Source organism: Hemiscyllium ocellatum, chromosome 16 (assembly GCF_020745735.1).
Source record: "Hemiscyllium ocellatum isolate sHemOce1 chromosome 16, sHemOce1.pat.X.cur, whole genome shotgun sequence".
In the NCBI taxonomy this organism is placed as follows: domain Eukaryota; kingdom Metazoa; phylum Chordata; class Chondrichthyes; order Orectolobiformes; family Hemiscylliidae; genus Hemiscyllium; species Hemiscyllium ocellatum.
In genome coordinates this window covers 32049855-32073205 of record NC_083416.1, presented here as the reverse complement: position 1 = coordinate 32073205, position 23351 = coordinate 32049855, and the positions used below count along the sequence as shown (strand labels likewise).

Here is a 23351-nt window from a genome sequence, read left to right as displayed (position 1 = left end):
CAAAATTGGGCTTTAAAAGAAAATGACATTTGAGAAAATAAACTCAATTTATCCAAATATACCGAAGTAAGGATAAGTCAGTGTAATGATATCCTATGCCACAACTTTTCCTTATACCATTAAGAGCCTTATTAGGATATTTGAATTACCTGATTTTCCACCAGCCTTCCAGGTTTTTCTGTATAACCTCCACCACAGCACCTCTCTCCAAGTCAATCTCATCACTATCTCTTGCTGAGTAGGGATAAATGACAACAAAATTCTCCTCTGGAAAAACAAATTTATATTTCATTTACAACCAAAAAGCACAAGTCATGCCAGAAATGAGCATTTATGGAGCTTGGCAAAAATGATTAATAATGAAGCTTGAAGCTATGTAAAATTAGTTTGCACTAAAAGCTCAATACATGGGACCAATAAGTACATCAAAAGAGTGTTCCACAAAGAGTGTTTGTGCTGATTCAGCACAATTTAAAAAAAAATTAACACTTCATGCTGGGGCAAGAGACAGGATAGAAGGAAGGGGTGGTTGAGTACGAGAAACCAAATGGTCAGGATGACGAGTACATTCTAACTACAGGAAATATGAACACCATACAAGTTTTTAATTATATTTCCTCTATCCAGATGTTGTGGTAAATTTCATCAGAGAAATTAATAATTATTGCACTCCAGTCTCCTCCTTTAAACCTTTTGAATTTGTTAAGGAAAGCAATTTTGGAAATACTGTACAGGAAGTAATGTCAGCATTTCACATTTGCCAGAGCATGGGAGAGAATTTTGGCAATAATGGAGAAACAGCTCACTGCCATTACAAGATACAACCTTGTATTGAAGTTTTACTTAACTGGCTTAATTCTTAACTTATTTAGTGCAGTTGCTGAATCTGACCTTGTGAACATTTATACTGGTTAGCATTCAGAGATTATGTCCTATGAATGATAGAATTTACATTACACCACAAGGGTAATAAATATTCATTAAATGTGAGTGGCATTTATAATACTCATGCTTTCTTGCAGGTGTACAAAATTTTATTTTTGCTATTCCCTGTGTAAAAGCATCAATCCAAACAATTATGTCTTGACTTTGGCATTGCGTCAGTGTGGCTGGAATAAGACAGGACTATGACATTAAAGACTGTAAGCATGCAACATTGATAACACCAAACTAGGACAAAACTGTGGACTAAAGGTGACACAAATAACTTTCAAGTTAAAAGGTTATTTGCAGGGTGGTGAGCTGGTGAATTTTAATCTACATAAAGTCTAAGTTTTTTTGTATTTTGGAATTACAAATGGGAACCATTTTTTTTCTGTAAGTGGAACAAGACTTGTTGAGGGATTTGTTGGGGAGGTGTCCAAAAGAGACAACCGACATTAGTGTGGTCTGATTGAAGTAAAAAATAATAACACATGCTGAGTTAATAGGCCATAGTAGTTGAGCTTGTATTTCTCAATTTTCATGAACCTCGCCATCCAAACCTTAAAACATGCGTAGGAGAATGAGGTGGTTGATCCTAGGGAAGGGCTATAATGAACAAACCAACAATCGTGGAGTGCCAACGAGGTGTTTCAGTGAACATTTAGGCAAATAATAGTGGATGGAGTTGGGAATATAAGCCTGAAACAGTTTTCTTTTAAATCAGATGTTAATCAGCAGAACGAAAGACACAAAATCAGGATTATGAATAGCAAATTTAGGAAAGGAGCCGGAGAGATAGGGACAAACAGCTGGGTCAGGGTATCATGAACAGTGAAGGCCAACTGATTATTTCAGGCAATGATTTTAAAAATGGTAGATGTGATATTCTGGATGGGTTAGATCTAAAATAGGTGAGGGTATTCTTCATCTGAATTTACAAGCTTGTGAGAGCATTTGTACAGGATAATGCATGGGGTCTGGATCATTTACACAGATTAGAAAGCTACAAAATAGCTTTCTTCTATAAGCAGCTCAAATACATCTTACAGATTGGAAGTATTATGATATTGTTAGGCTTACATTACATAATCATATTATGGAAAAGCAACATTTCAAATCAAATTGCACAGTTGCAGCTGTAGGATAATGGATTAGAGGCTTGATTCAGAGAAGTAAAGGTTCCAGTTTTAATATTGAAATAAAATTACATTAAAAGAGCAAATTCTGCAAAGCATGTTCATGCAAAACATGTAAGCAAGACACATATACAGGAAGCAGCAACAGACACAGATTACAGTAACAGCAAGCTCATCTCCATCCACCTTGGCCCCAGACACTGATGTACAAGTCTCCTAAAGTCCTTCGACGGCCCATATGTCTTGGCAGAGACCAGAATGTCTTAGTAACTGATAGCATGTGGAGATAGGAAGTGATCAGAGTATAAAGTGGTCATTAATGATTCAAAATGTCACTGTGATGAAAGTGTTATTCTTAAAATCATTATGAAGGGTGGTCAAAACTATTTACCATGGATTAACATTAATATAACCATTCTTGCAAGATGAATAGGAAATACCGGATAAATCATGAATCACATTGTTTTAATCTCTAACGAATCTCTGCTATGGACATATATTAAAAATCTATGTGTATGAAAACATAAAATGACAAACTAAATGGAGACAGGAAGACATCTTAAAATAAAACAATATCCGTTGTTACATCTGTCAAGCATTAAGACACAGAATAGTTTCTTTATTAGAAAAAAAGTAATTAAACATTTTGAGTAGAAAATAACCAATTCTCAAGTCTCTGGGAAAACTAATTAAATTAAGGAGCAAAATATCAGGCAATGGAATGTCAGTGTTTTGAAGTAACTATGCTTAATTTCAGTGCTTTATCTTGTGAATTGATCTGTAGCTACTAACTGAAAACACTAATAGGAGACTCAAGTTGTAGCATAATGTATTTTGCATGGCATTATCCATAAATGTGAAATAGGAATTCAGAATGGACGTGACGATAAAGGCAGAATGTACAGATTTAAAATTAACATTCAAATCTATCTCAGCACAGTAGTCCAATTATTCCCTATCCACTAACCTGAAGATTGTACTTGGACTTCTCATGATCATGCAAACACCAAGAATGTAAACAAAAGCCTATTCAAACAGGAAAGGATGCTGGACACACCTTCCTATTTACGTTGTATGAACCATTTACAATTGGATGATTCTTAGTTTCTGGTTCAGGTACATCAAGGCCTCTTCTGTTTTGTATTGTTCCTCATCAAGTTGCAGTTTTTCTCTGCCCATTGCCAACCAACTCAAGGCTCAGTGTTATATTCATAAAATTATACACCATACCCATATTTATAACTGAGCAGTAACTTGTGATTGACTTGCAAATGTGCTTCAGTCCATCAGTACTTATTTATGAGGAGTTGCACCTAAAATTCTACTCTGAATTTAGCTGCAATCTTTTCCAGCAACCAAGAGAGAGAATTAATAGCAATGAAATAAATTAACTTGTCCATGATCTTTCATAACCTCTGGACATCACGGAATACTTCTTCAACTTTTTGAAGTTTTGTCACTGTTGTAATGTGGGAAGTACAGCAACTGATTTTTACACAAACAGAAATGAAAGCACTGACAAAACAGCTTTTTTATTCAGTAACATTAGTTGAAGGGGAAATGTTGAGTGGAGTTAGATGCCATGATTGTTTAAGTTACAGGTAACAGTATGGTCATCAACTTAATATTGATATCATAAAATCCCTATATTATGAAAGCAGGCCATTTGGCTCATCAAGTCTGCACTGACCTCTGAAGAGAATCTCACCCAAATCCACCCCTCCCCTATCCCTGTATTTCTCTTGGGTAATCCACCTAGACTACATATAGTGGGCAATTTAGCATGGTCAATCCACCTAACCAGCACATCTTTGGTCTGTGGGAGAAAACTGGAGCATCTAGAGGAAATCCACACAGACATGGGGAGAATGTGCAAACTCCACACAGACAATTGACCAAGGGTGGAACAGGATGCCTGATGAAGGGCTTATGCCCAGAACATCAATTCTTCTGCTCCTCGGATGTTGCCTGACCTACTGGGCTTTCCCAGCAACACAGTCTCGACACTAAACAACTCCCACCTGCCTGCCCTGGCCCACATCCCTCCAAACCTTTCCTATTCATGTACTCATCCAAATGTCTTTTAAACATTATAATTTTGCCCACATCCACCACTTCCTCAGGAAGTTCATTTCCACATGTGAACCACTCTCTGAGTAAAATGTTTGCCCCTCATATCGTTTCGAAATCTCTTTAGATTAAATTCAAACTTGGGTGAAAACAAAATTCTACTCTTATGGCAAACTCAAATTTCCAAGTATTCAAGGAAAACTGTTTAAAATTTTCCTTTTAAAAAAAAGATGTTTGATTCCAAAACATTTTAGAGCATTCGTATGGAAGACTGCTGCATTTTTGGCACCATCAGTTTTATTGTGTTCAGCAAAAAGTATATGCTCATTCACAATGAGTTCATAATATTTGAGCTTTAAAAATAACAATATATTTATTCAGTTACAAAAGTGGCTAAAATAAGCCTTTTAATTTGTAACACAACAAGTATTATCTGACTAAAACTCCTTGTTAGTTTTGGCTGCTTACCTTCCCCTGGCTTGGCACTAACAATTGAAAGGTCATCTTGAGCTTCATCCTGAGCCTCCAGGCACGTGGCAGGGACCCAACCCTGCTCATCAGCTGTGCTCACAAACCACCAGCCTGAAAGCACAAAAATGCCATTTCACCAAATACATCTATTTCTTTTGTGTATGCTGAAAGAATTTGATATTTTACTGTTACTGCTGTAAAACCTCTCCAGCAGATGATTTCTTTCATGCCTTGATATCCCAGTGTTACTTTAAGGGTTCATTTCTTTGCACTCACCAGCTTCCTGCCACCATGCTAGTTTGTTTAGCTACTTAGAATGATCTAGACCTAAAAAATACTCTCATTGCTGTAATCAATATCTCTCATCCAGAGGTTTGGGAAGTGGTCATTTGAATGGAGGCATTTTGGAGGTGGTTACTTTTCTTCTCGGTCCCCCATACCAACCCCCCCCGCCCCCCACACACACATAAGTGATGCATCCAAGAAACAGCTGCTCACTGCAAAGGCTAAGATTTGCTGCAGGTAAAAGCATTTGGCTCAAGATGCAATTTTTTGGTGATGAGCAGATTACTGGCCCACTTGATCTATTCGCTTGGAAATTGGATTACATGTGCAAAGGTGTGAAATCTGCATGGTTTGCGCCAAGTTCCTGTCAATGCAGGCATGTGTGGTATCCTATTACTTAATTACTGAAGCCAGGTTAAATTACATTATGAATAAATGGTCTTTGGAAAATGGTGATCTCTAGGAAGAAGACCGAAAAATACATAAGTAAAATTGTAGAAAGGGAAAGAAATCTTGATTATCTTATATTATGTTTCACAGATACACATTAAAAATTATATTCTGTAACAGTGAGAGAACCTGGCAGTTAAATTACATTTATTTAAATGATTATTATAAACCACAATTCATCAACACAACGTAATAAGAGTTATAACAGAACAGAGCTATAGCATGAACTAATGAAGATGGAACATTGCCAACAGTCTAGACTTATTTCCTTACTATCCAGATTGCCTTGAATCCATTCCATGTTGTGTCAGTGGATTTTCACTGTGGACTGACCCATATTATTTCCTTCTGTTTGCAGTGTTATTGTTTTACAGTCTGACTTTTCCATACATCTTTAAATGGCAATGTAGTACCACAGCCTCTCCATAGTCAAATAATATATAATGATCATCATAAATTCAGATAATAGATAACCATTTGATTTTATAACTGAAATAAAGATGAAATTAATGGGCAAGATGCCCATATTTGATCATATTTTGTTACATTGTATATTAACCATCAAATCTCATGGCAATCTTTAATTTCTTTCTGAGCTGAGAAATAACACATTATTTATATAATTTCTTCTAAAATGTTTTTTGCAAGCACTATAATGGTTTATCACAAGTACAAAACAGCTTTTTTTTATAAACAAAAGCTATCACATAAATTTTAATGAAGGAAAAATTGCTGACGATGCAACACACTGCTGACTTCATATTGCAGCTCCCCAAATCGTCAGTTCAAAATCTCAGCAAGATAGGAAACTATTAGAGGGCAGTTTGGCTCAAGACACTCTCCGGCACAGGCACTTAATCATAGAGTAGCCAGATTCTGCTTAACTGCTGAATAAATTATAAATGGACAAATGCAAACGATGAAGGAGAAAAGGAACAAGTGAAAACTAATTCAAAAAAATGTCAAGCTGTTAAAGAAGCATAATACATAAATGTTAAAAAGCAAAAACTATTACCTATTCTCAATCCATCATAATATTTTGTTTTTTTCAAGCTGACATTGAATAGAAATTAGGGACAACGAATTGCTTGGCAAAAGTTGTTAAGCATTACAGCAACAATTTATGTCTACATACTTTTTTTAATGTGATAATATTCCAAGGTGTTTCTGGGATGTCTCTTCAGACGAAGGTGGTTGCTACTCGAAAGAAGTAGGTATTATGATGTGTGCTTAAAGCCAACTCAAAGAGGTGCTTTTCAAATAGGTCAAAAGAGAGCAAACTGCCAAGAGTTATAAGGAAGGAAATCTAGAGCTGGAGGTAGCTACTGAGATGGAGAAGAATGAGACCATGAAATGATCAAAATATGACAAGTGGAAAAAGAGGTCTTAAGCATTCAAATATAATTAAGGATCAGATATTAACATGTCAAATGAATTCTGTGCTGTACTTTTCACATTGATTTAGGGCTGAAGTTAGAGAGAGGATTTTTAAAGTTGGTAAATGGGACTCAATTCTAAGCCTATAGAGTCAATTTTTTTTCTCAAGGTTATGGAGGCTGAAGAATGGGCTGAACAATCATGTACCCAGTTTAATTTTATGCATAAATCACAAATACCGTCTTATAGCAAACAATTTCTTGATTGCAATTTTGTGTTACTATTAAGCTTTCAGTAAGTTTCAGGAACTAAGAACCAGGAGAGTATTAGGTTGTGCAGCAAAATTCAGGAAACTAAGAAACAATGATGTCAGGATTTCTGACAGGCCAATTTCCACTTTTGAGGCAGGTAGCCAGAGTCAGGAAGTTTCTGACTTGGTTCATGCATTTCAAGAAATTGTGTGATGGCTGACATCATTCTGCTCCAGGAGGAGTTGGGTGGGCGCGTGATTACAAGGAGGATTCTGGCCATTGCCCCCACACAAACACGGAGTAGCACAGGAAAAGCCATCTTGGTTTTCTGAAATTTGTTCCCTGAAGCATTTTTTAAACAATATTAAGCTCTCTATTACTTATCCCTGACACACTATTGCCTCTCTAATGGAACCTAATGTACCAATCTACGCAAAATCGTACCCTATACTCACCAATCCGCCATTTGTCTTCACATGCCAATTAGCCCTGCATCCACAATGGGTGGGACCCCATGTTAGATAAAGTGAAAGTTTTAATAGATATTTAAATCTTTAAAAAAAAACATTCCCATTCATGAAAGCATACTCAAAACTGTCAAAGCCCCTCAAATTCTTCATCCTTAATGAAACAAACTGATATGTGAGTGTGTATGTGTGTGTGATAAAAAAAACATCCTTAATAAGTATTAATTTAGAATCCCTACACTGTGAAAATAGGCCATTCGACCCATCGAATCCACACAGACCCTCCGAAGAGCAGCCCACCCCCCTGTAACCGTGTAACACTGCATTCTCCTTGGCTAATTCACGTAGCCTGCATATCCCTGGGAACTATGGGCAATTTACCATGGCCAACCCACCTCACCTGCACATCTCTGAGTGCTCCCGTTTCCTGTGGAAGCACTGAGTTCAAAAGGCTCAGCTGAGCTCAAGCTTTTTACATACAAGAGTCACACTCATCTCCTTTCCCCTATCCAGGGAAAATGGGGTCAAGTCAGTAAAGGGGCTATGTCTTCCTGATCAGAGCCACAGTCTGCAATTTTTAAAAGTTTGCAGACTGAATTTATTCTCAATATGCATGGATATATAGATGTCAGAATTATTCTTGCTAATTATTCTTGAAAGAGAAGACTGAGCAGTCCTCTATATTTGAGATTTTCAACTTTGAACTATTGCTGGCAGGGCATGGAGAGTTCTTTACATTCTCGCGACCTTCATCACCATTCCAGTGTAGGGCAAACAGTTGGCAACTGCAATAAGCAGCACTTATCTCAATTCTCCTGGCTTCCAGTGCAATCAGCAGATATCTAGTTGTAGCTTTCATACATCTGCTGCTTCTGTCCATCAAGGCCAACCTAAGCAATAGAATCAACTTGGCAGTATTCATTACCATTGGATAAAGAGATTCCAATATTAAGTGGTGCAATTATTAACAGTGTTCCAGGTTCTTTAGGTAGACCTTTTCTAAGACAGTTACTTTTCTTTCTCTCCATTTACATGACCAGAAGAGAGCACTAAAATGGCTTTCTAAATGTGTAAATTTACAGAACTAGAAATAGATTTTTAGACTATATGAAAATATATTTATATTATCTTCTCAAAGAAAGTACCTTTCTTCAGTGAACATTTGATTTCAATAGGAAACAATATCAAATTTATTGGGAGTGTTACCAGGAATAAACGTTCACTTCAAACTAATGTAGAAAATAATTATTTTTCTCTCACAGTATCGAACAAGCTTTCTGCATAATGACGTAGGGTTGGAAATTCTGCACTGCCATGTTTGGGTCTTGAGCACTGGGTGCCATTCTTTTGGCCAAAACGGCATCTCAGTTACAGGGACAAAACTGAGGTGCAGACTTGTTGAGGGTCCATTTTGGCAAAGCACAACCGGAAGCATTCAGAAGCAGATGTTAGGCCATTAACTTCAGCAAATAAAAGACTCAATCCCCTGCTTCTGCTCTTTCCTGTAATTTTTTATCAAGTCTAAGCTAGCCCTTTAGCACAGAAACAGAAAGGTCAATCCTCACTTTAATCATCACTTCCCCAGTTCCAAAATCTGCAACTATTCCAAACTCGAGTATTCAGGCAACCCTCTCCTCACACAAACTCCTACTGACTCCTGCTTCAACCTATCATCAGTCCCCCTCCAATTTCAAATGGCACTTGAGACCCAGACAAAATACTGCAGACCCCTGCAATATTCTTTCCTGACTTCCCAACTATCTCTATCTGTTTGCACTCAAGGCCCAGGTACTTCTGCTCGAGTCATAGAGTCCTCCACAGATTTACCCAATCTTGTTGGGTACTTGTCAGAACATCAGTATAAGTTTGTCAGGACTCCTACTGCCATACCTTCAAAGTAATAATGAAGTTGAAGGCTCAAACCCATATTCCTTGGCCTCTCTGTTTGAATGCAGGCTGTTAATCCCCTGATATTGATGCAGCCAATAAATAAACTGTGCTGAATTTTTAAATCATGGACATACAAATCTAATTTCACGAAGAATTTTACCCTGCAGTGACTTGAATGTATATTTATTCCTGAAGAGCTAAGTGCAGAAGGAACTCCATTTTGAGATATTCCAGTATAAATTTGGTGGGATTCTGTAGTTTGGTCAGTATTGACTATGCCAGCTCAATAGAAATACTGTAATACTGTTGAAAAAAATCAAATGTGTAACAGAGCTGAATGTAACCTAATGAAGAACATTTCAGTTACCACAAAGTCTATCCCCAATGAATGGGTCTTAAGGTTTGTACAATGCAGATAAGGGAGGACATCTCTCTTATTTAGTAAACCCTAAAGCAAACTTTATAATGGATAGCAATGCACCAAGACGATTGGTGCAGGTCTACTGAATTAAAATCATAGTTCTGTGGGAAGATACTTGCAATTACAACATCTTTTCCCTTGGGATGTTGGACATATTTGGGGTAAGCGACCCCTGGACCATTTGAGTATCAGCAGGAAGTCAGCTTAGCAGCAGCACAGAAGGAACACTGAGAGGAAGCATGAGGACACAGGGAAGTCCTGAATATGCAAACACACTTGACAGTATGGAGTGCAACCGAAAGAAAACACAAGACATTCGATGAACTCCATAAAATCACGAAAAAAAAACTAAAAGCCAACTGTGGCCTCTCAAACCAATTTAGGTCATGAAAATAATATCACGTTATAGAGTTGAACATTAAAAGGGATTCACACTGACCTCCACTGAAATAATATGAGATAAATTTAAGTCATTTGATAATCTATTTATTTAGTTGTTGAGCTGATGCCTACAAATAATTCAGGGGAATGCAGTACGCACAGCCAAGGTTCTGGTACCGAGAATGGCTCTAATGCAATGAGGGTACGTTGGGTTGTAAGCAATTGATTGTGATAGGTGAATCTCTAGTCAGGGCCACAGACTGATGCTTCTGCGGCCAGCAGCAAAAACTCAGAATGACGTGTTGCCTTCCTGATTCCAGGATCAAGGATATCTCAAAGGGGAGAACAACCAACAGGAGGTCATTGTTCAAATTGGAACCAATGACATAGCAAGGGAAAAGGATGAGATTCTGAAGGGAGAATATATGAATGTTAGGCAAGAATTTAAAAAGGAGGTCATGAGGGTAGTAATACCTGGATTACTCCCAGTGCTATGAGCTAGTGAGGGTAGGAATAGGAGGACAGAGTGTGGCTGAGGAGTTGGTGAGACCGGCACTGTTGGGATATAGAGCTAGTCAAGCAGTCAGGGCAGGGCAGGAACAAAGCAGAGAACAAGGTAGGACTGATAAATTAAACTGCATTTATTTCAATGTAAGAGGCCTAACATGCAAGGCAGATGAACTCAAGGCATCATTAGGAACATGGGACTGGGATATCATAGCAATTACAGAGATGTGGCTCAGGGATGTACAGGACTGGCAGCATGATATTCCAGGATACAAATGCTATAGGAAAGATAGAAAGGTCGGGGGCATGAGAAAAGGGGACGTAGTGTTTTTGTTAAGGGATAGCATTATGGCTGTACTTAGGGAGGATATTCCTTGGAATACATTCAGGGAAACTTTTTGGGTGGAACTGAGAAATGAGAAAGGGATGATCACATTGTTGGGATTGTATTATAGACCCCCTAATAGTCAGTGGGAAATTAAGAAACAAATTTGTAAGGAGATCTGAGTTATCTGTAAGAATAATAGGGTGGTTATGGTAGGGAATTTTAACTTTCAAAACATAGATTGGGACTGCCACTGTGTTATGATTTTGGATTGAGAGGAATTTGTTAAGTGTGAAAATTCAGATTCATGACGTGGATGGATTTACTAGAGAAGCTGCAAAACTTGACCTACATTTGGGAAATAAGGCAGGGCAGGTTACTGAGGTGTCAGTGGGGGAGCACTTTGAGGCCAGTGACCAGTGACACAAAAGGATAGACTGGACCTAAAAGTTGATGTTCGAAATTGGAGGAAGGTCAATTTTAACGGTATTAAGCAGGGACTTTCAAAAGTTGACTGGGGGCAGATGTTCGCAGGTAGAGAGATGGCTGGAAAATGGGAAGGCTTTAAAAAAGAGATAATGAATGTCCAGAAACAGTATATTCCTGTTAGGGTGAAAGGCAAAGCTGGTAGGTGCAGGCAATGCTCCATGACTGGAGAAATTGAGGTTTTGGTCAAAAAAAGGAAGAGTATGTCACATATAGACAGGAGAGATCGAGTGAATCCTTAGAAGAGTATAAAGGCAGTAGGAGTATATTTAACAGGGAAATCAGGAGGGCAAAAAGGGGACATGAGATAGCTTTGGCAAATGGGATTAAGGAGAATCCATAGGGATTTTATAAATATATTAAGGACAAAAGGGTAACCAGGGAGAGAATAGGGCTTCTCAAAGATCAGCAAGGCAGCCTATGTGTGGGACCACAAGGAATGGGAGAAATACTAAATGAGTATTTTGAATCAGTGTTTAATGTTGAGAAGGACATGGAAGATATAGAATATGAGGAAATAGATAGTGACATCTTGAAAAATGTCCACATTACAGAGGTGGTGGTGCTTGGTTGTCTTAAAACACATGAAAGTGGATAATTCCCAGCACCTGATCAGGTGTACCTAGAACTTTATGAGAAACTAGGGAAGTGATTGCTGGGCCCCTTGCTGAGATATCTGCATCATCATTAGATCACAGGTGAGGTGTCGGAAGACTGGAGGTTGCTAACGTGGTGCCACTATTTAAGAAAGATGATAAGGAAACGCCAGGGAACTATAGACCAGTGAGCCTGACATTGATGGTGGGCAGGTTGTTGAAGGGAATCCTGAGGGACAGGATTAACATGTACTTGGAAAGGCAAGGACTGATCAGGGATAGCCAACATGGCTTTGTGCATGGGAAATTATGTCTCACTAACTTATTAAGGTTTTTGAAAAATAACAAAGAGGATTGATGAGGCAGTGTGGTGGATGTGATCTATATTGACTTCAGAAAGGCAATTGACAAGGTTCCTCATGGTAGACTGATCAGCAAGGTTAGATCTCATGGAATAAAAAGCTGAAAATGTATTGCTGGTCAAAGCACAGCAGGCCAGGCAGCATCTCAGGAATAGGGAATTCGACGTTTCGAGCATAAGCCCTTCATCAGGAATGAGAGAGAGTAGCCAAGCAGGCTAAGATAAAAGGTAGGGAGGAGGGACTTGGGGGAGGGGCGATAGAGGTGGGATAGGTGGAAGGAGGTCAAGGTGAGGGTGATAGGCCGGAGTGGGGTGGGGGCGGAGAGGTCAGGAAGGAGATTGCAGGTTAGGAGGGCGGTGCTGAGTTGAGGGAACCGACTGAGACAAGGTGAGGGGAGGGGAAATGAGGAAACTGGAGAAGTCTGAATTCATACCTTGTGGTTGGAGGGTTCCCAGGCGGAAGATGAGGCGCTCCTCCTCCAGCCGTCGTGTTGTTATGTTCTGCCGGTGGAGGAGTCCAAGGACCTGCATGTCCTCGGTGGAGTGGGAGGGAGAGTTAAAGTGTTGAGCCACGGGGTGGTTGGGTTGGTTGGTCCGGGCGGCCCAGAGGTGTTCTCTGAAGCGTTCCGCAAGTAAGCGGCCTGTCTCCCCAATATAGAGGAGGCCACATCGGGTGCCCATGGCAACTCCTTTAGTTTGGAGGAAGTGGGAGGATTGAAAAGAGAAGTTATTCAGGGTGAGGACCAGTTCAGTCAGTCGAAGGAGGGTGTCAGTGGAAGGGTACTGGTTGGTGCGGCGGGAAAGGAAGAAGCGGAGGGTCCTTCGTGATGGGGGATGGAGGTGTACAGGGACTGGATGTCCATAGTGAAAATAAGGCATTGGGGACCGGGGAAGTGAAAATCCTGGAGGAGGTGGAGGGCGTGGGTGGTGTCCCGAACGTAGGTGGGGAGTTCTTGGACTAAAGGGGACAGGACCGTGTCAAGGTATTGGGAGATGAGTTCGGTGGGGCAGGAGCAGGCTGAGACAATGGGTCAGCCTGGGCAGGCAGGTTTGTGGATTTTGGGCAGGAGGTAGAAACGGGCGGTGCGGGGTTGTGGGACTATGAGGTTGGAGGCGGTGGATGGGAGATCCCCTGAGGTGATGAGGTCCTGGATGGTCTGGGAGATGATGGTTTGGTGGTGGGAGGTGGGGTCGTGGTCAAGGGGGCGATAAGAGGAGGCGTCCGCGAGCTGGCATTTGGCCTCAGAGGTATAAAGGTCAGTGCGCCAAACTACCACCGTGCCTCCCTTGTCTGTGGGTTTGATGGTGAGGTTGGGATTGGAGCGGAGGGAGTGGAGGGCTGCACGTTCTGAGGGTGAGAGGTTGGAGTGGGTGAGAGGGGCGGACAGGTTGAGTCGGTTAATGTCACGGCGGCAGTTGGCTATAAAGAGGTCGAGGGCGGGTAACAGGCCAGCACGGGGTGTCCAGGTGGATGGGGTGTGTTGGAGGCGGGAGAAGGGGTCGTCAGAGGGTGGGTGGGAGTCTTGGTTGTGAAAGTAGGCACTGAGGCGAAGGCGGCGGAAGAATTGTTCAATATCTCGGCGCGTGTTGAACTCATTAATCCGAGGGCGTAGGGGAATGAAGGTGAGGCCCCTGCTGAGGACTGATCTTTCATCCTCAGAGAGGGGGGAGATCTGGAGGGATGGTGAAAATCCGGCAAGGCTGGGAGCTAGGACCTGGTGTGGGACTGGAGCTGGGGCTGGGGGCGGGGTCAGGGGCGGGGACAGAGATCAAAGTAAGGGCGGAGTTAGACGTGGTATCGAAGTAGGGGCGGAGTTAGACGTGGTATCGAAGTAGGGGCGGAGTTGGAATGCAGGGCGAACTAGCCATTTGGATACAGAACTAGCTTGAAGATAGAAGACAGAGGGTGGTGGTGGACGGTTGCTTTTCAGATTGGAGGCCTGTGACCAGTAGTGTGTCGCATGGATTGGAGCTGGGTCCACTGCTTTTTGTCATTTATATAAATGACTTGGATGTGAAGATAGGAGGTATAGTTGGTAAATTTGCAAATGACTCAAAAATTGGAGGTATAGTGGACAGCAAAGAAGGTTACCTCAGAGTACAACGGGATTCTGATCAGATGGGCCAATGGGCTGAGTTGTGGCAGATGGAGTTTAATTTAGATAAATGTGAGGGGCTACACTTTGGAAAAGCAAAACAGTGTACGACTGATTCACATAAAGGTATGGTCCTGGGAAGTGTTGCTGAACAAAGAGACCTTGGAGTAGAGGCTCATAGTTCGTTGAAAGTGAAGTCGCAGGTAAATAGGATAGTAAAGGAGGTGTTTGTATGTTTTCCTTTATTGGACAGAGCATTGAGTATAAGAGTTGGGAGGCCATGTTGCGGCGGTACTGGGCATTGTTTAGGCCACTTTTGGAACATTGTGCACAATTCTGGTCTTCCTCCTATCAGAAGGATATTGTGAAACTTGAAAGGTTTCAGAAAAGATTTTCAAGGATGTTTCCAGGGTTGGAGGATTTGAGCTACAGGGAGAGGCTGAACCTGCAGGGGCTGTTTTCGCTGGAGCGTTGGAGGCTGAAGGGTGAACTTATTGACGTTTATAAAATCATGAGGGGCAAGGATAGGGAATATAGACAAGGTCCTGGGTTTCCCTGGGTTGGGGAGTTCAGACCAAGAGGGCATAGGTTAAGGGTGAGGGGGGAGAAATTGAAAAGGGACCTATGGGCAACCTTTTCTGCTGAAGGTCGTGCATGTATGAAATGAGCTGCCATAGGAAGTGGTGGAGGCTGGTATAATTACAACATTTAAAAGGTATCTGGATGAGTATATGAATAGGAAGAGTTAAGAGGGATAATGGTCCAAGTGCAGGCAAGTGTGACTAGATTAGGTTAGGATATATGGTTGGCATGGACGAGTTGGACCAAAGGGTCTGTTTCCATGCTGCACGTCTCTCTGACTCTAAGACAAGTACTTAACTATACACTTATCTATGGTATTTACCACTTGAAATTTATTTGGTTGTTATTCGCTTGTGGGACATGGACATACCTGGCTGGCCAGTATTTATTGCCCATATCTAGTTGCCCTAGTGAAGGTAAACTTCCTTCTTGTATCACTGCAGTCCAGCTGTAGGTAATTTCATAATGTCATTAGGAAGGGTGTTTCCATGACAGTGAATGGACAGCAATATACTTCCAAGACAGCAATATACTTCCAAGTCAGAATGGGTTTGAGGGGAACTTACAGGTGGTGGTGTCCTATCTGCTGCTCTTGCCCTCCTAAATGGAAGTGCTCATGCATTTGAAAGATTCAGTGCATCTTATAAATAGTAAACACTGCTGTTATTCAGCATCAATAGTGGTGGGAGTGGATGCTTGTGGACATGGCACTAATCAAGTGGGCTGCTTTCCCTTGGATTGTGTCAAGCTTCTTGAGTGTTGTTGGAGCTACAACCAACCAGGCAAGTGGGGAGTATTCCATCACTCTCCTGACTTGTACCTTGTGGATGGTGGACACACTTTGTTGAGTCAAGAGATGTATTAACTTGCCACTGCACTCCAAGCTTCTGATCTGTTTATGTAGCCACTCTATTTATATAGTGAGTCCAGTTGAGCTTCTGGTCAACAGTAACCCTCAGGATGTTTAGAATTGGCATTTAGTGATGGTAATACCATTCAATGTCAAGGAGCAGTGATTAGTTCATCTCTTATTGGAGACGGTCACGTCCTGATGTTTTTGTGGCATGAATGCTATTTGCCATTTGACAGCCCAAGCCCAAATATTCTTGTTGCATTTGAACATGAACTGCTTCAGTACCTGAGGAGTCATTAATCGTACTGAACATTGTGTAATCATCTGCAAACATTCCCAATTCTGACCTGATGATGGAAGAAAGATCATTAATGAAGCAGCTGAAGGTGGTTAGGCCTAGGACCCTAGCCTGAGAAACTCCTGCAAAGATGTACTGGAGCTGAGAAGACATAACTCCAACAACCACTACCATCTTTCTATGTACCAGGGATGGCTCTAACCAGCAGTGACCTTGCCCCGATTCCCATTGATTCCAATTTTGCCGAGCCTCCTTGATGCCACACTCAGTCAAATGTGGTCTTGATATCAAGGGCTGTCACTCTCACCTCACCTCTGGAATTTAACTGTTTTATCCATGTTTGAACCAAAGCTGTAAAATCGACAGGAGCTGAGAACCCAAACTGTGCACACAGGTTATTGCTGAGCAAGTGCTGCTTGACAACACTGTGTATGACAGCTTCCATCATTACTGACTATTAAGAGTAGACTGACAGGACAGTAATTGGTGAGACGGATCTGTCTGCTTTTTGTGTACAGGATATAATGGGGCAATTTTCCACATTGTTGGGTATATGGCACTGTTGTAACTGCATTGGAATAGTTTGGCTTGGGAAAGGGCAATTTCTCGAGAACAAGTCTTCACTACGATTGCTGGAATGTTATCAGGGCACATAGCCCTTGCCACACCCAGTGCCTCCAATCATTTTTTGATATTAAATGAAGTGAATCAAATTTTCTGAAGACTGGTATCTGGGTAGCAGTTGAGGAGGCCGAGATGGATTATCCACTTGGCACTTCTGGCTGAAGATTGTTGCAAATACTTCTGCCTTATCTTTTGCATTCTTTAACTTGTATTCTTCACCATTAAAGCCAATAGGGGTTTAATGATACATATTTTGAACAATAAATACAAAAATCTATAGGACAGTTGGTCAAAGGAGATTTAATTACATCACCCTGCAAAATCATTCAGTCTGACATTTGGCAGTATCAAGAGAATTATTAGTAGTTAAACCTCAACCAAGCAACACCATTACCATTTCAGAAATTCACAGGCCACAAGGAGCACAGATGTGTTATAGTTTACAACTTTTAGGTTTAGAACCACGTAAACACTCAATATTCAGTTCAGAGTGGGAACTGACATATGGTGTTATTACATTTCTCTGTCATTTCGATTGAGACATTTGAATAGAAACCATTACATAAGTGTTCCTCTTTAACATTAAGCTAAGTTTGGGTTTTTCTGAAAGTAACTTACCAGATTCATTTTTCTCAATAACTTCTACTACTTGTCCTTGATGTAAGCTGATCTCTGTACTTTCCTGTTTGTCATAATTGGTTACTGCCACATACTGATCCAGGAAAAACTGGTCAGCAGATGTCCCATCTCCACCTGAAATCAAAGAATCAGCCTTAAGGGAATCATTTAAGATATGGTACAGGTCACAATCAAAACGCTTGCAAGTTGTTGCATTCTGTGCAAGTAACCTCTATATTCAACTAGCCTAGAAATACATTGCTGAAACCACAAGGTTAGTACTTCAGCAATCAGAAATCTGAAAGTGTTACTTGACTTTTGTGGTTAAACCTTGCATTTTGAAATAAGGTACAGTACTGTAAACTTGTTAAAATTCAACATCCATCAGTGAGGCACTCAATATGTTGAACCCCATTTCAAAGAAGTGCACTCATAATTAGTGTTTTAACCATTCTAAAATCTTTGTTGTTGCAAATTGATGGTTGCATTAGAGGGGCAATTTTAATAGCCTCATCTTCAACCTTAGAATCCTACTTCTGTCCTCTAGAAACAATCTCAATCTTAAGGAAACAACCTAAAAGGTTTTATTCTGACTGTGAGCAGCAGAATAATTCCAGCATCTCAACACGGAGAAGGCAACACTAATCCAGAATCTGGTTTCCAGCATCTGCAGTCATTGTTTTTACCTCGTTGATTTTAACCCTACTGCGAATCCTCTTGCAAGGATGCCTGCCTTGAAGAAATTTTCCTCCTCTCTCTACAAGAATCTCAGAGAGTCCCTCTCCCACTGCGACTCCCAGGTCATTTCCTCTGCCCTGAAGCTCTTCAACCATGTCCTGAAACAAACTCGCTACCACAGCCACATTTGCTTCCTCAGTGCCTGCCTCCGTAACCAACACAATCCACACAGACTCCGTACCACCTTTAAACCAGCAGAGTTCGGACCCGAACAGGACAAACAGCACAGATTACAGATTCAAAAACACCAGCAGCAGTTCTCCTTCAAGATCCTCCGCTCCATGCTTGCAGCAATGCGCCGGCACCTAACCTCTCTACAGTCAACTCTGCCCCAGCTGAGGACACACTCTCTCAGAATTGCAAAGAACCCACTCTGTACTCATCTTCCGCCTCGGAACACTTCAACCCCAGGGCATCAATGTGGACATCAACAGTTTCCTCATTTCCCCTTCCCCCACCTCACCCTAGTTCCAAACTTCCAGCTCAGCACTGTCCCTATGACTTGTCCTACCTGCCTATTTTCTTTTCCACCTATCCACTCCACCTTCCCCCCACCCCCGAGCTATCACCATCATCCCCTCCCCTACTCATCTATTGTACTCTATGCTACTTTCTCCCCAGTCCCACCATCCTCTAGCTTATCTCTCCACGCTTCAGGCTCTCTACCTTTATTCCTGATTAAGGGCTTTTGCCCGAAACATCGATTTTACTGCTCCTTGGATGCTGCCTGAACTGCTGTGCTCTTCCAGCACCACTAACCCAGAAACAGAGAAATTAGAGTTGAGGCAGATCAACCACGAACATATCGTATGGCAGAGTGGGCAAAATGGGTCAGATAGTCCTCTCCTGCTCCTCATTTATTCACTCAACACCATCTCGCTGAAAATTCAACTAAAGTTTGGTAGATGTTTATATTTGAGATGGTGGCCTGCAGTTTTCTTTCAGGTTGCCTGGAAGCCAGGTTTTCCTGTTTATAGATGATCCAGCGCTGTCTGTACACAGAGAAAAGGCATTAGGCTTTTTATTTGTACATGCTGAGACAGCCTAAACTGTTTCAAGTGCAAGTTCTGGACAGCTTTCTTTTGGACATATTGAATATGGTGGAAGGATCTTGCCAATGTTTCCTGTCTACATATTGAGGGCTAATGCACCCAGAGTGTATAAAAAATTATTATATGCAAAGATAAGAATAAGAATTGAAACAGCACAACTGAATGTGCCAACAAGATTTCCAAGTATGACATAAAAGTAGACTTTTCCATTAGAACAGGAATTGCAAGATATCTCATGGTATCATATCAAATTCGTCTCATTAACTATATACCCCTTTACAATGGATCTTGCCCAACTCCTGCCTCAGTTTACCATGCTCTGTACCTCGAGAAAGGGGCCAGTGTCAGAATAACCTAAAATTGATTGGAATTCTTGGTGGTAATGGCACCTTCTCAAAAATAATGTTGTATATTCAGATAAGCACTGTCAGTCCAAAGCTGCCCTGAATGGTTCCTGACATTTGCCCTGGACATGGCAGACATGTGAAATTGGATGCTCCTCTTTGCAGACAGGGACCTGGGGGAAACTGCTTTTAAAGAATTTGCAGAGCAGATGCGAGGCATTATCAATGCCCAGAATCAGTGGTGGAGGCCACAACACTAGACCATGTCGGCCTTGTGTGAAGTTACCACCTGGACCTATACCCTCTCCGCCATCAGGAGGAATACACTGCACTAAGGTGGGGAAGGACTACATGTATCAGTACCACTATCTTCTCTGATATGTTGCATTTACTCTCTCTCTGCTACTACACCCACTGCTCATTAAGGCTCACGCTCTACTGCTCTCAGTATTACATTCAACTCTTCCCCATTCACTCTCATCAACCCCTGACACCATTAATGCCACATTCCCTCTGCACCGCCTAGTTACTTGCTCGAGAGATTTCCCCAATTGTACTGCAAACTAACAGCTGTGAAATGCACATTCATCACCCTTAATACCTGACTCTATCTTTTCCGAGGAGGAAACCAGCCCAAAACAGGGCAGAAAGAATGATGGCTGGATACCTGCCATTTTCTGGTCAGACCACGTTTGGGGCATTGGGCAGAGTTTTCGGCCCCATATTTGGAGTGCAGGTTCATAGTTCCTTGAAAGTGGAGTCGCAGGTAGATAGGATAGTGAAGAAGGCGTATGGTATGCTTTCCTTTATTGGACAGAGCATTGAGTACAGAAGTTAGGAGGTCACGTTGCGGTTGTACAGGACATTGTTAGGCCACTGTTGGAATATTGAGTGCAATTTTGGCCTCCCTCCTATCATAAGGATGTTGCAAAACTTGAAAGATTTACAAGCATGTTGCCAGAGTTGGTGGATTTGAGCTACAGGGAGAAGCTGAATAGGCTGGGTAAGTTTTCCCTGGTGCATTGGAGGCTGAAGAATGACCTTATTGAGGTTTATAAAATCATGAGGGGCACGGATAGGATAAGTAGACACTGTCTTTTCCTTGGGGTGGTGGAGAACTAGAGGGCATAGGTTTAGGGCGAGAGGTGGAAACTTTAAAAGGAACTTAAGGGACAATGTTTTCATGCAGAGGTGGTGTGTGCATGGAGTGAGCTGCCAGAGCAAGTGGTGGAAGCTGGTACAATTACAAGTCCCCTTGAACAGCCATCTGGATGGGTATATGAATACGTAGGGTTAAGAGGGATATTGGCCAAGTGCTGGCAAATACGACTAGATTAGATTAGGTTATCTAGTCAGCATGGATGTGTTGGACTGAAAGGTTTGTTTCCGTGCTGTGCATTTCTATGACTCTATATCTCAGGAAAGATGTACAGGTACAAGATCCTTTATCTGAACATCCAAAAACCGAAAAGTTCTAAAATCAGAAGGTTTTTTGGTGAAGGTTTTTTCTCATTAACAAGGTTGTTTGCCGAACAAACAGTTAACCCAAGTCGACACCCACTCGATGTGTGTCACTTTGATGCAACATGGGGGGGCGTGGCCAAGCACAGACAAGCCTGAGGTTTCTCTGTGAATGACCCCAAGTCGACACCCACTCGATGTGTCACTCAGATGCGACATGGGGGGGGGGGCGTGGCCAAGTACCGACATGCCTGGGGTTTCTCTGTGAACGCCGCCAAGTCGATACCCACTCGATATGTGCCACTGAGATGTAACGTGGGGGGAGCGTGGCCAAGCACGTTCTTAGTTAGAAGTCTGCTGCTCTCGTAAAACTTTTTAAAATTTCACCATTAACCTCTCATTCTGAAAACCAACTAATTCCAAATTTCGAAAAACAGCTGCTAGTGAACATTTCGGATAAAGGATTTTCTACCTGTACTGGTCCTGGAGTGTTTTCAGAGGAGGTTCACAAGAATGGTCTCAGGAATGAGAAGCTTAACATCTGAGAAAAGTTTGACGAAGGAATTGGTGGGGGGTAATCTAATTGAAACATACAGAATACCGAATGGCGTAGACAGAGTAGATGTTGGGAAGATTTTTCCATTTGGAAGAAAGACTAGGATCCGAGGGCACAGCCTTAGAGTAAAGGGAAGACCTTTTCAAACAGAGATAAGAGAAACTTCTTCAGCCAGAGAGTGGTGAATCTATGGAATTCATTGCCATAGAAAGCTGTGGAGACCAAGTCATTGAGTATATTTAAGACCGAGATAGATAGGTTCTTGAATATCAATGGTTACAAAGAGAAAGCAGGAGAATGGGGGTTGAGAAAATTATCAGCCATGATTGAATGGCGAGCAGACTCAATGGGCCAAATGGCCTAATTTCTGACCTTACGTCTTATGGTCTTATTTTCTCATCATCCTTTATATGGAAAGCATCCTGACTGCCCTGAGTGGCTGAGTGTGTCCAAGCCTCTGGACTGGTTTTTGCAGCTACTCTTGATTTACTATGCCCAGTTCCTCCTGACTTAAAGCTATTTCCATCAACTTGTAAACAGCCTGTTGATAATCATGACAAGCTTCCTGGCTTTGTATCTGCATAGATGTCATAACAAGACAGTAGTACTGTGAACCTGGTATCTCTGGCTAAGATGGCAAAGCCTTAAAAGGAAAGACAAGACAAAAATACGATATGATCCAGTTAGGCTCAGTGAGAGCAAGTGCTAAGAGAGCAAGCAACTGGGCTGCAAATGCAGCCTGGTCCCCTAGAGCTGGGTGTGTGTCCCTGAGTGCACAGCAGCATTACCATAACAGTTGCCAGTGCTCTCAGAGGTGCAGCACTGAAGTGCAGAAGTGCACTGTAAATGGATTGAGGCTGGCACATTGTCAGATTTCAATTTCCGTGGTTTGCATCTGGCCTGTGCATAATAAGCTTGCCCGGAGGTGATGGCTCCAGATGTTCAGCACAAAAGCCCTTTGCAGCACATGGTGAACTGAAGACACCAAGTATCTCCTCTGACTTCTATGTCAAGACTTCTCAGCATCTCATGTTTGATAGGTGGCGTCTTTGATAACATAGGGAACAACTTGCTAATGAGGTGAGATGTGCCTGTAATAATCTTAATTAATAGGCAACTTGCTACTGCCTAGAAAAAGTCCTACTGCCTACAAAAATACCTGGCAATGCATAACAAGTGCTATGAAACTATAAGGAACAGGAGTAGGTGGTTCAGCCCCTTGAGCCTGTTCTGTCATTCAGTAGGATCATGGCTGATCCAACATTCCTTACTTTGCTCCATTATCACCACGACCCTCTTCCTCTACTGACCAAGAATAAATCAGCCTTAAATATACATAAGGAAGTTGCTCATAATTTCCAGATGGACCTTAGCATTCTCGCCCCAAATCTGCCACAAATTTCACATAGCCTGAGTTGTTTAGTCCCCTGCAAGATTCTACCATAAGTAATTGTCCAATTCCAATTGCATAGTTACCATTAAATTTACTCCCATTAACCTTTCAGACAATACATTCAAGCTCCACCAACTATGTCAAAGTTACTTTTCTCAATCAACAGTAACCAACTGTTTAAAATACTGAATATTGAGGCCCATTCCTATTTTCATACTAAGAGGAGAAATGGTCCCAACACAAACCCCTGGAAGATATCACTGTACATGTCCCTTTAATTCCAAGATCAAATGTTGTTGACTGCTCTTTGTTGTCTGTAGTCAGTGAACTTCCAGTTC

General features: G+C 41.6%; 1 protein-coding gene across 2 annotated transcripts in view; it reads right to left on the bottom strand.

Moving 5' to 3' along the window:
- sh3pxd2b (SH3 and PX domains 2B) overlaps positions 1-23351 on the bottom strand; it is a 329121-nt gene that overhangs the window by 35248 nt on the left and 270522 nt on the right. For both annotated transcript variants that reach the window (XM_060837107.1, XM_060837108.1), the window contains 3 exons: positions 17470-17604; positions 4599-4712; positions 150-267 (listed from right to left, as the gene is read on the bottom strand). In XM_060837107.1, the coding sequence (XP_060693090.1) occupies positions 150-267; positions 4599-4712; positions 17470-17604 (367 nt within the window). The remainder of the gene's footprint in view (positions 1-149; positions 268-4598; positions 4713-17469; positions 17605-23351) is intronic.